The sequence below is a fragment of the Rana temporaria genome, chromosome 9 (genome assembly GCF_905171775.1).
Source record: "Rana temporaria chromosome 9, aRanTem1.1, whole genome shotgun sequence".
NCBI lineage: Eukaryota > Metazoa > Chordata > Amphibia > Anura > Ranidae > Rana > Rana temporaria.
Genome location: NC_053497.1, coordinates 169,286,723 through 169,300,124, shown reverse-complemented (window position 1 = coordinate 169,300,124; position 13,402 = coordinate 169,286,723). Strand labels below are relative to the sequence as shown.

Here is a 13,402-nt window from a genome sequence, read left to right as displayed (position 1 = left end):
GAGGTCTGTGCTGGGAGTCAGGTGACTCCCAACCTCTCAGAGAAGTCAGAGACTGGAGAAAGCAAGGTTTGAGCTTGGCTCCAGGAAACCGTTTTGTTCTGAGGAACAGAAATTGCGCAGCAAGACGCTGACAGAAGAAGCTAGGTGTATTCTTACCGTTGGGAAACGGGTAGTTCTGAGGACTTGGGCCTAAGTTAAAGGCCTGAAACAGCCGGATGGCAAGTGTGTGAAAGCAAGGAGTCTAAGCTGTTGAGTTTTGCAAGATACAGGAATGGTGGAACCCCCTGCGAGGGCTGCTATTGCGTTTGTAAACTTTGATGCTTTTAAATAAAAGTGGGCTACCAGGCCCTTAAAAAACTCAGTTCTGGATTGGCGTACTCACTGGAAAACGCATCTATCGCTGGAGTCTAATAACCCCAATCTTACAGTGTTCATCCGATCCCCCCATAGGGGAGAGCGGAGAAAAGACAGGGCGGTCCCTGCACAGTGTTTGCGGGATCCGCCGGCTCAGCGGGGATCAACGGAGAAATTCCCTGCTGAGCAAGCGGAGGTTCACGGGGCGGATCATTACTGATCTGCCCTGTGTGAAAGGGCCCTAACTATACTGTACACATTCAGCTTTGTTTTCTTTGACAGCTTATAACGGCTTTGTATTATGTATTGGAGGACGGCCAGAGAAGATAAGTGAGGTCAATAACCACTTTTGAAGAAAACTATTTACAAGTAATCAATATTTAATTTAACTCTCTGCGTAAGACTTACATCAGCTCACATAGTTCTGAAAAAAAATTTTTTACATATATATAATTGCTACAAAGGCCATTCTTATAAGTTACCTTGCCATTTCAATCTTCAACCGGTTACGATTTCCAAAAGGTGTCAAAATGATCACATTTCCCTTCTGTGCAACCATGGCAACAGCAGTATACACTTTTTTTAGATACAAATTTTTCAGAATGCCCAGAATACAGAAAGTCGTTGAACAGGCAGTGCTATTTGTGGCAACAACACTGATGTCCTTGAGTTTCATACTTTAGAAGTGGGTTGTTTCTTATTCTACCACTAAAACTAATACTGTGCCTTCAATGAGTGAAAACCTCCCACTTTGTACTCACCTCACCTGTCTTGTAAGGTCTTCTCTTGTTTTCTACAGAAAAGAAGCAGGTAAAATCTGCTCTAAAATGTGTTTAACCACTTAAGGACCTCTTCACGCCAATATACGTTGGCAGAATGGCACAAGCACGTACCTGTACGTCCTCTTTAAGTGCCCAGCCATGGGGTCGCAAAGCTCCGTGACTGCGGGACCCGCGGACCCGATCGCCGCCGGTGTCCCGCGATCGATCACCAGAGCTGAAGAACGGGGAGAGGTGAATGTAAACACACCTTCCCCGTTCTTCATTGTGGTAATGTCAGTGATCGTCTGTTCCCTGATATAGGGAAAGACGATCACTGACGTTACACGTCCAGCCCCACCCCCCTACAGTTAGAAACACATATGAGGTCACACTTAACCACTAGGGGGCACTCCTAAACCATTTTCACAGAAAACAATGCATTTTTATAGCACTTTTTGCTGTGAAAATGACAATGGTCCCAAACATGTGTCAAAATTGTCCGGTGTGTCCGCCATAATGTCGCAGTCACGAAAAAAATCGCTGATCACCGCCATTAGTAGTAAAAAAAAAAATATTAATAAAAATGCAATAAAACTATCCCCTATTTTGCGCAAACCAATCGATAAACGCTTATTGTGAGTTTTTTTTACCAAAAATAGGAAGAAGAATATGTATCGGCCTAAACTGAGGAAATTTATATATATATATTTTTTTGGGGGGGGGATATTTATTATAGCAAAAAGTAAAAAATATAAACTTTATTCCAAAATTGTCGCTCTATTTTTGTTTATAGCGCAAAAAATAAAAACCGCAAAGGTGATCAAATACCACCAAAAGAAAGCTCTATTTGTGGGAAAAAAAGGACACCGATTATTTTGTTTGGGAGCCACGTCGCACGACCGCGCAATTGTCAGTTAAAGCGACGCAGTGCCGAATCGCAAAAACTAGCCAGGTCCTTTACCCACCTTATGGTTCGGGTCTTAAGTGGTTAAGAAAAAAATGGATGTTGCCCTCATATCTAAACTTGCATAAAAACACAGGGCGACTAATCACTGTGAATGCACCTATTTTAGTGTACCAACGTCCCGATAAAGTGACAATGGAAATTAATGGACTAATAAAATTGGACTTTTGGCGGTACAGGTAGTTAATGTAAAAGATCTATAAATATTTATTTATAAAAAATGCATTAGATAGAAATTTGTATACACAATTTCATAAGACAATAACAGCATATGATTTCAGTCTATCTAACACAAAGTAAGAAGAGGGTCTATACTTATGCAAATACATTCATAACATAAGAACGCATAGCATCAGAAGGGTATGTAAGAAACTCTTAGGCCTGGTACACACGATAGGTTAAACAGAGGACAACGGTCTGATGGACCATTTTCATTGGTCAAAACCGATCGTGTGTGGGCCCCATAGGTTATTTAACCATTGGTTAAAAAAAAGCCAACTTGCTTTAAATTTAACCAATGGATTCCTAACCGATCGTTAGTAGGCACAACCATCGGTTACAAAAAAACACGCATGCTCAGGAGCGTTGAACCTCGTTTTTTTCAGCAGGTCGTTGTGTTTTACGTCACTGCGTTCTGACACGATCGGTTATTTAACCTATGGTGTGTGGGCGCGACGGACCATCAGTCAGCTTCATCGGTTAACTGATGATAACGGTCCATCAGACCGTTCTCATGGGATGGACTGATCGTGTGTACGCGGCTTTAGTGTTTGAAGCTGAATCCAATATGCTTAATAGTAGATCTTGCTTTTACTCTCGACATGTTTCGCGTACAGGACGCTTCATCAGGAGCATAGGAGTGGATCAATCGAATCTCAAAAAATACGTTGATCCAGCCACTGAGACTATTACGCATATTGGATTCAGCTTCAAACACTAAGAGTTTCTTACATACCCTTCTGATGCTATGCGTTCTTATGTTATGAATGTATTTGCATAAGTATAGACCCTCTTCTTACATTGTGTTAGATAGACTGAAATCATGCTGTTATTGTCTTCTGAAATTGTGTATTCAAATTTCTATTTATGCATTTTTTTTATAAATAAATATTTATAGATCTTTTACATTAACTACCTGTACTGCCAAAAGTCCAATTTATTAGTCCATTAATTTCCATTGTCAAAACTGGGATTATAGCATGGGGCTCTGGTGTTTAGCTGCAGGTGGAGGGCATAGGTGTTGCATCCAACCCTGCTGCCGGCAACCCGTCAAACTCAAGGAGATGCTAAAAGCTCCTGCGGCTGGACGGGGCACCTTCTGGTATGAACGTTTAGAGCAGGGATATGCAATTAGCGGACCTCCAGCTGTTACAAAACTACAACTCCCATCATGCTTCTGCCTTTGGGTGTCATTCTTGTGGCTGTCAGAGTCTTGCTATGCCTCATGGGACTTGTAGTTCTGCAACAGCTGGAGGTCCGCTAATTGCATATCCCTGGTTTAGAGCTTTATGCAGCCCGGGACGAATGCTTGGAATTCGAGAAGTCTGCATTCAGGTCCTTTGGGATAGGATATGGGATCCTATTTGTCAGTTAACCAGAATTATGCTGCAACTTTCCTTAGCTCAATATTTGTTATTCCTCCCTCTCCCTTCCACCCCAAAGGTTGTTAAAAGAGAAGTACAGTATTTTTATTTATTTTTTTCCCCCCAATCATACTTACCTCGGTGGATGGACTCATTGGAGCGCTGAGCATTGGAGGGGCGGGAAGCGGCCGTCTCAGCATCTCAACGGCTTGCTGAGACAGCCATCAATCAGGGCAGATGGCGAATCCAAACATGGAAGTCGGGATGACGCGCTGCCCCGACTGATGGCAGTAAAGTCAGAGGAGCACGGAGAGCCTGTTCAGGTCCGCAAAAAAAACCTGACAGGCGGACCTGAACGGGCCTCCCGTGTGAAAGAGCCCTTAAAGTGATATTTCATTCAAGTTTTGTTTAACATGTCCTACTTACTTTCTTTGTGCAATGATTTTTTGTTTGTTTTATTATTCGTTTTCATCTGATCCCATCCGATCCGCCAGATGGATGTAAAATAGGGTCACCATCTGTCTGGACTTCACGGACAGGCTCGGATCAGATAGCAGCGGGCATAGCTCCCAACTGTCCCTGATTTTGAGGGACTGTCCCTCATTTAGAGCAATGTCCCTCTGTCCCTCATTCCTCCTCATTTGTCCCTCATTTTGGTCTGATCCACATAGTTGTATATAAAATGCACTGTTTATCTATCAAAAAGTGTTTCCCAGTGCTAAACCTTTCATCCAATTTCTAAATTGCTGCATCTGTACATTTTAAAAGCCAATATAAAAAACTAGAAGTGGTAAAAAAAAAGCCCTTGTGAATTTAATTAACCTTTTTTTGGGGTTAATTCTCCATTAAAGGGGGCTTGTCCTATGCCTACATACATTTGTTAGTAGGTGTCCCTCATTCCCGGTATGGCAGCGGGTGTCAGCTGATGTGTCCCCGCTGGCATCTGCCGCTCCATAGGAGTGAATGGAGGCTCCGATCAGGTCTGACAGGCGGACCTGTTTGGAAAGCCTATGTGAAAGGGGCCTAAAGTCTCGTACACACGATCGGACTACGAACCAACTTTTCCGTGGATTTTCACCCGAAGGGCGTTGGCCGTGAACTTGTTCTGCATACACACGGCCAATATTCACTAAATCACGTGTTTTTTCTGCTCTTTACTGCCACCCTTTGGGCAACTTCTGCTATTGTTGTCTGATGTTTAACATTGGTTCTGAGCATGCGCGTTTGTACTTTGGATTTTAGTTTGATCAGACACGATTGGATAAACCAACGTAACAGATTTATTGCCCAACAGTTGGTGAGCATGAAGAGCCAACTTTTGTTGTTGTTAATTCAGCCAACAATTGTCTGATGGAGCACATACACGGTCGGGATAATCCGACACAACACGTCCGTCAGACAATTATGGCCACAACGTTGCATCGTGTGTACGAGGCTAGATTGACTAAAACTAGAGAATGAAAAATCTGGTGCAGCTGTGCATAGAAACCAATCATCTTCCAGGCTTTTCGTCAAAGCTCGAACAAGCTGAAGATAGAAGCTGATTGGCTACTGTGCACAGCTGCACCGTATTTTGCACTGTCCGGTTTTAGGCTGCATTCACACCTGAAATTGCAGCGTTTTTTCCCGCGATTTGCCACGACAAAACGCAGCGTTTTTTAAGCCTACATACGCCGGAGGGGTGATTAACATTGTCGGCTATGCCGAACGCCGCCTGAAAAAAAGGGTCCGGGACTTGTTTTGAGCTTCAGGCGTACGGCGTTCGGCGTGGAGATGTGAACCATCTCCATAGCCGACAATGTTAAATCACCCCTCCAGCGTATTGCAGGCTGCAATAGCGTCGGGCTTCAGGCGTTAAAACGCCTAGGTGTGAATGGAGCCTTAGTAAATCAACCCCAATGGGTCTTGCACCAAAACCCAGCAGCACTGAGATCCCAGCCCCGGGGAACCCATTCTGGTCTGGACACAGTGATCAGAAACACATTTCTATTAAAGAACGCATCTCACCTCCTCCTCGTCAAGCATAAGAAGCTGGTTTCCAGAGATGACACAGTATCGTGGATTCCAAGCTGGGCGGTCATACGGAGAGGTGACATAGGGCATTCGATGCATGGGGGGTCCTCGAGCATCTAAAGAAAAAAAAAATTGTCGTCAGTCTATATCGATCAATACATTGAAAGCATAGTCATCATTAGGGGCCTACGATCAGTTTTTAGACATACGTGTGAACATGAGATGATTAGCTAGATTCAGTATGGCGAGCGCATACTTGCGGCGGCGTAGCTTATGGCATTTAAGCTACGCCGCCGTAAGTTAGCGAGGCAAGTACATGATTCACAATGTACTTGCCTGCCCAGTTACGGCGGCGTAGCCTAAAGCGGGCGGGCGTAAGGGCGCCTAATTCAAATTTGTCTGAGGGGGCGTGTTTTATGATAATGAGGCTTGACCTGACGTGATTGACTTTTTTTTTAGCTGCGCATGCGCCTACATTTCCCAGTGTGCACTGCGGCTTAGTCCGCCGCATGGGCCTATTGATTTAGACGTGGACGTAAACTACGTAAATCCCTATTCACGGACGACTTACGCAAACGACGTAAAATTTTCGAATTTCGACGCGGGAACGGCGGCCATACTTAACATTACTATTCCATCTATTTGATGGAATAACTTTAGGCCTGCTAATGCGTTACGTAAACGGCGCATCTGTACTGCGTTGGCCGGGCGTACGTTCGTGAATAGGCGTATCTAGTGATTTACGTATTCTACGCCGACCGCAATGAGAGCGCCACCTAGCGGCCAGCCTAAAAATTACACTTTAGGATACGAGGGTGTAAGACACTTACGCCACTCGTATCTGAGCCTAATTTAAGCGTATCTGGTTACCAGAATACGCTTAAATTAGCACCGACGCAAATTATGACTTAGGCTGGCGTATCTACTGATACGCCAGCCTAAGTCTCTCTGAATCTGGCTAGATGAGTGTAACTAAAACTGTGTTAGTGTTCCAGAGCTCTGTGTCTGCATAGTGTTTATAAAATGTTTAGGTACGTGGATGGAGCAGTGTTGCCAACCGCCAGTATTTTTACTGGCAGCCAATAAAAAATGGGCACTTTTCTCCTGCCAGTAAATGCCAGTAAGAGGAAAGGGTTGCCAGTAAAAAATATGGCAATGACACTCGGCTCGGAACTGTGCATAGGCAGCTCGGGTCCGGAGCCGGCTGAGACCATCCAAGTGCCTGCTAAAGTGTGTTTGGGCGGTGCCAGCGGGGGGGGGGGCGGGTCTGGTGGAGGCGGTGTCTGAGCATGTCGTACGATGTCATGGTGCAAGGGAGCGGAGCGGCCAGAGCCTTGTGTGCGGGTCTGCAGGACGGGAGTAAGGCAAGCCAGGTGTGGGACTGTCAGTGTTGTTTGGACTGGAAGGGACCACCTGTGCCAGTAAATTGTAGGTGTTGTGTCAGTAAATTTCAATCTAGTAGGTTGGCAACAATTTGATGGAGCCATACACACAGGTTGCTAGACCTGGGACTGTAGCGATAAACTATTGTACCCCAAAAATAAAGACTCAGCACAACAATCCTCTGTCCAGATCCTCCCAGCACAATACATTCAGGACCCATTCACACTTGTATACATCCCTCACATTGGAGAGATATCCTCTCACTTCCTGTTAGGTCAACATGACAGGAAGTCATGGGAAATCTCCCTAATAAGTTACAGGTACACATTGCCTGTACCCAAAGTTTTTATATACACAACCTTGGATTGGGAGCATAGTTCGTTCCAGATACATGCTTGTAATTCAAAGCACTTGTATATCAAAGCACATTTCCCCATAAGAAATAATGGAAACTCAAATGATTCGTTCCACAGCCATTTATTCAAAGGTCTTTCAGTTTGTAGTCCATATAAAAAGATTATAGCAATGTGATTGGTTGTGTAACCATAAAATGTCCATCCACAAATGGAAGCCTCCACAAGGGGGTTAGAAGCAAAATCCAGCAGGAGCTCCAGAGTATAAAGGAGAAGAGAGGCGCCTCTAATGCCCTGTACACACGATCGGAATTTCCGTCGGGATAAACTCCAATGGATTTTTCTGACGGAATTGCGTTCAAGCTGTCTTGCATACACACTGTCACACCAAATTCCGACCGTCTAAAACGCGGTGACGTACAACACTACGACGAGCCGAGAAAAATGAAGTTCAATGCTTCCGAATATGCGTCGACTTGATTCTGAGCATGCATGTTTTTTTCTACGTCGGAGAACCATACAGACCAACGGAATTTCCAATAGAAATTGTTTTCATCTGAAAAAAAAGAGAACATGTTCTCTTTCTAAGTCCATCAGAATTTCCGATGAGGCATATACACGGTTGGAATATGCGATGAAAACACTCCGTCTAACTTTTCCATTGGAAATTCCGATCGTGTGTACAAGGCATAAGTGTAGCAATATTTTGCCAAATGTTGTACCTTCATTAAATGTAAACATATTGCTACACTTAGAGGAGCCTTTCTTCTCTTTTATACCCAGTTGTGAAATGACGCTACTCTTATATCAAGACATTGCTTGTATATAAAGTCAAAAGTTATAAAAAAAAATTTGCTTGTCTTGCAAAATGCTCTCAAACCAAGGTTTTACTGTATTTTTTTATTCTGAATAAAAAGAGCAGCATAGCATAAGGTTACCACCTGTCCGGTATTCACCCGGACAGTTCGGGTTTTGAATCGTGTGTCTGGGGTTCAGTCCACCTGAAACACGCGCAACCTTATACAGAACAGGCTGTGGCTCCCCAAGTAACCGAGATAGTCATACACAAATCTGTTGCCGCTGTGGGTGGCTGTTTGGGGGCAGGTTTGGCATCGCTGAAGGGTGGAGTAATGTCAGCAAGAGCAATTTAGCCACACCCACTGGCACGCTCTGTGTGTTACATTACTACTATCCTTGGGGCACCAAAACGTATCCCAGGTCCTTTATAATCCTATGCAGTGATGGCGAACCTTGGCACCCCAGATGTTTTGGAACTACAGTCAGGGCCGTCTTTACTATAGGGCAAACAGGGACAGCTGCCCAGGGCCCTGTCACTGTTGGGGGCCCAAAGCAGAGCCACCCGTTAAGCCCCTGTGCTGCCCACAAATCAGGCTGAAAATCATCAGCGGCACACAGCCAGTGACAGTACTGCTTCCCTTCCCAGTGTTTTAAAATGTACAGCACCCCTGGCTTCCCTTTAGACGTGCACTTCTCCCTTCCTGCCACTGGGTGCTGCTTACATATAAAAGTGAATTAGAATGTGATTTTATAACATCCCCAGTTTGCTCTTCCCGAGGCTGACTTCTTCATGTCCTGCTCCTCAAGGTATGTCACTGTTTGCTAATCTATATTGTAAATAGAAGTTTTCTGTAGAGAGTGCTCAAAGTCATTATAATATTTGACGATTCACTGCAGGTCTGGTCAGTGTTTTAAAAAGTTCCTCTATTTTACACATGGCATGGCATGGGGTCAGAGCACTGTCTGTCCATTCTGCTTTAGCACCATGGGACCCCATGCCATGCCATGTGTAAAATAGAGGAACTCTTTAAATCACAGACCCGACCTGCAGTCCAGGCTGAGTAAGGCCTCAGAGCACATGGCATTACTGTCTGTATTAAACTGCTTGATGGGCTTATTTTGGGCCTGGCTGGTTCACATGTATGTGTTTTGGCGACCCACATTTGCGCAGGCACAGCAGCCCATTGGGCCGCCATGCCTGCGTTTCCTGCAAAGAAAAGCGCATTCCTCATGTAATAGGCTGCACACATGGCACACCTATGTCCATCAAGCACTGAAATACAGCACTGTCTGTCCATTCTGCTGTGACTTATCTGCAGTTCCCGCACTGTCAAACTTGCTGCATTTTTAGACGTTTAGGTCACGCTTTTAAAAACACAGTGCGTTTGTGTGTGCAGGAACTGCAGGTAAGTAGCATGGTGCAAAAGCTGAATGTATTTCAAGGCAACTGTATTTAAAAAAAGCTGAATGCACCTTTTTTCTGCAGGAAACAAAGGCATGGGAGCCCATTCAAATCAATGGGCTGCTGTACCTGCACAAATGAGGGCCGCCAAAACATACATGTGAACCAGCCAGGCCCAAAATAAGCTGGAGGGGGGCCCAAAAAAAATGTTTGTCCAGGGCCCAAACCATATTAAAGACGGCCCTGACTACAGTACATATCCCATGATGCTCAGCTACAATGCAGAGTGCATGAGCATCATGGGAAATGTAGTTCTAAAACATCAGGGGTTCCCGAGGTTCGCCATCACTGTCCTATAGTGTTTACTGCAACAAAAAAGAATTGCCATGTGCAGCAAAAGTGTTCAGGTTTGGCTTGAAGAAAAGGTGGCAACCCCAGCATAGCATAAGCATTTTTGCTTAATGTTGCCGGAGTCCTAGCTTCAGGTCTCATGAGGTGGCACTGGTATTTGCATGGAGTCCAAAAGTTTTTTGCAAATCAGTGCGGGTTTCCTTTCAATACTGGGGCTTCCCCTGGTCGTAGGAAAGGAGCCACATGTCTGCTTATCAAGAACACATTTCAATGCCAAGGTCTGCCGCAATCCTGATATGATGGGTGGGAAGGAAGCACACAGATTGTATTGCCTCCTCACCGCCTGCTTTAATTCCTTGAAGCTTACAATAGTGCTCCGCAACAACATTGCATGAGGTTGCAGGGCACCCCAATTTCGTTAAATAGGCAGGGGCGGAGGTGTCTTAATGAGAGGGCACACCTGGGCACTGCCCAGGGGCCCCAGCTGCATGGGGATCCCCTGCACTTTTACCAAAGCAGATGGTTCTTGAGCCCACGCTACCCCAAAATTGGGGGCCCCATGATGGCACTGAGAGTGATAGATGCAAAGGGGAGGCAGTCTGCCTCATACCTACTTAATGTCTGTTTACCTGCACGGTCATCATTGTAGGGGGCCCAGAGCATTAATTTGCCCAGGGGCCCATGATGCTATTAAGGCGGCCCTGGGCAGGGGATACTTTAAACGACAGCAGGGATCAATTCTCCTGTGCTGTGATGGTTGCATTGGGGCCACAGAAAATGTACATATCCCTCCTCTGGGGGGGGGGCTGTTTACACACACAGATCACGGTTCTCGCTCTGTCACGAGTGATCGCGGGTGCCTGGCGGTCATCGCGCCCGCCGGGCACTCGCATTGGCTCCACGTACACGCTGCGGGCGTGCACCCCTAGTGGCCGAAAGGCGAAGCGACTCAAGGTAACGTTTTTTCGCCCAGCAGTTAAACGAAAATCGTTTGTTCTGTTCTGGAATTTCCATACGAAAATTCGTAATCGGATGGCGAAAGTTTTATGAAAATTGGACAAAAATTCGTTGGACGAAAATCTTCGCCCGATTTTCTTATAGTGTGTACGAATGAGCTTTTATGCCGCTTACACACGATCGTTTTTTGGTCTAGAAAAAACAACCTTTTTTTCAACCCGATTATCGTTAAGCCTGCCTTGCATACACACGATTGTAAAAAAAAAACGCTCTAGCAAAGCGCGGTGACGTACAACACGGACGGCACTATAAAGGGGAAGTTCCATTCGGATGGCGCCACCCTTGGGGCTGCTTTTGCTGATTTTGTGTTAGTAAAACTTTGGTGAGAGACGATTCGCGCTTTTCAGTGTGTTACAGCGTGACAAATGTGCCATCTCCATTACGAACGCTAGTTTTACCAGAACGAGCGCTCTCGTCTCATAACTTGCTTCTGAGCATGCGCGTTTTTTTTTACGTCGTTAAAGCCCACGGGACACAATCATTTTTAACGTCGCAAAAAATGCCCTGGAGCCCACACACGATTGTTTTTAACCACTTGCTTACTGGGCACATATACCCCCTTCCTGCCCAGGCAAAATTTCAGCTTTCGGCACTGTCACGCTTTGAATGACAATTGCACGGTCGTGCGACGTGGCTCCCAAACAAAATTGACGTCCTTTTTTCCCCACAAATAGAGCTTTCTTTTGGTGGTAGTTGATCACCTCTGTGGTTTTTATTTTTTGCGCTATAAACCAAAATACAGCGACAATTTTGAAAAAAAAAACACAATATTCTTTACTTTTTGCTATAATAAAATATCCCATTTAAAATATAAAAAAAAAAAAGTAATAATTCTATCCCCTATTTTGTAGGCGTTCTAACGTTTGCGCAAACCAATTACTATACGCTTATTGCGATTTTTTTTTTAACCAAAAATATGTAGAAGAATACGTATTATATATATATTTTTTCAGTTTAGTCAGATTTGTATTCTTCTACATATTTTTGTTTAAAAAAAAAAAAAAAAAAAAAAAAAAAAAATCGCAATAAGCGTATAGTAATTGGTTTGCGCAAACGTTAGAACGCCTACAAAATAGGGGATAGAATTATTACTTTTTTTTTTTTTTTTTTTTTTTTACTAGTAATGCCGGCGATCTGCGATTTTTGTCACAACTGTGATATTACGGCAGACACATCGGACACTTGACACATTTTTGGGACCATTCGCATTTATACAGCGAACAGTGCTATAAATATGCACCGATTACTGTATAAATGGCAGGGAAGGGGTTAACACTAGGGGGCGAGGAATGGGTTAAATGTGTACCCTGGAAGTGATTCTAACTGTGGGGGGAGGGGACTGACTGGGGGAGGTGACCGATGGTTGTCCCTATGTACAAGGAACACGCCATTTGTCTCCTCTCCCTAACAGGACGTGGATCTCTGTGTTTACACACAGAGATCCACGTCCCTGGCTCTGTGACTGCCGATCGCGGGTGCCTGGCGGACATCGCGGCCGCCAGGCACGCCCATCGGCACCTGTGTGACGCGGCGTGCGCGCGCGCCCCCTAGTGGCGCGAGGCCGTATATAGATGGCCTCCCGGCAGATTAGAGCCACCTTGCGGCCGTATATAGTCGGCCGCCGGGTGGCTTGTGGTTAAAGCGGTGGTTCCCCCTTAAAAACAACTTTTTTTTATTCCACTGGCCCCCCACATTACAATCGAATTAAGGCTATTATTTTTTTTTTGCTGCTGTACATACCTTGATACAGCATCTTCACCCGTGCATCCGGGTTGCGAGTCCCGCGGGAGTGGGCGTTCCTCACATGTGTTTGATTGACATTTTTCGGAAAAACGAGCTCCCCCCTGTCGCGTCAGCCGCGTCACGGTTGGCGAAAGGAGCCGAACGGCGAGTCGGCGCTATACTGCGCATGCGCATAGCCGTTCGGCTCCTTTCGCCAATCGTGACGCGGCTTACGCGACGGGGGGAGAGCTCGTTTTTGGGAAAAACATCAATCAAACACATGTGAGGAACGCCCACTCCCGCAGGACTCGCAACCCGGATGCACGGGTGAAGATGCTGTATCAAGGTATGTACAGCAGCAAAAAAAAAATAATAGCCTTAATTCGATTGTAATGTGGGGGGCCAGTGGAATAAAAAAAAGTTGTTTTTAAGGGGGAACCACCCCTTTAATGACATTAACTGGTTGCCGACCAGCCGCCGTCGTTTTACGGCGGCAGGTCGGCCGGCTCCCCTGCGTGAGAGCACGTAGTATAACGTCGGCTCTCCCGCTCGCCCCGAATCCCGTGCGCGTGCCCGGCGGGCACGATCGCCGCCGGGCACACGCGATCGCTCGTTACAGAGCGAGGACCGAGAGCTGGGTGTGTAAACACACAGCTCTCGGTCCTGTCAGGGAGAGAAATGCTGATCTTCTGTTCATACAA

The 13,402-nt window shown here is 45.5% G+C and overlaps 1 protein-coding gene across 4 annotated transcripts in view; it reads right to left on the bottom strand.

The window, feature by feature from the left end:
- Positions 1-13,402, bottom strand: part of SYNGAP1 (synaptic Ras GTPase activating protein 1) — a 469,079-nt gene that overhangs the window by 374,227 nt on the left and 81,450 nt on the right. For all 4 annotated transcript variants that reach the window (XM_040324977.1, XM_040324980.1, XM_040324978.1 and 1 more), the window contains exon 2: positions 5,670-5,791. In XM_040324977.1, coding sequence (XP_040180911.1) covers positions 5,670-5,791 — 122 coding nt within the window. The remainder of the gene's footprint in view (positions 1-5,669; positions 5,792-13,402) is intronic.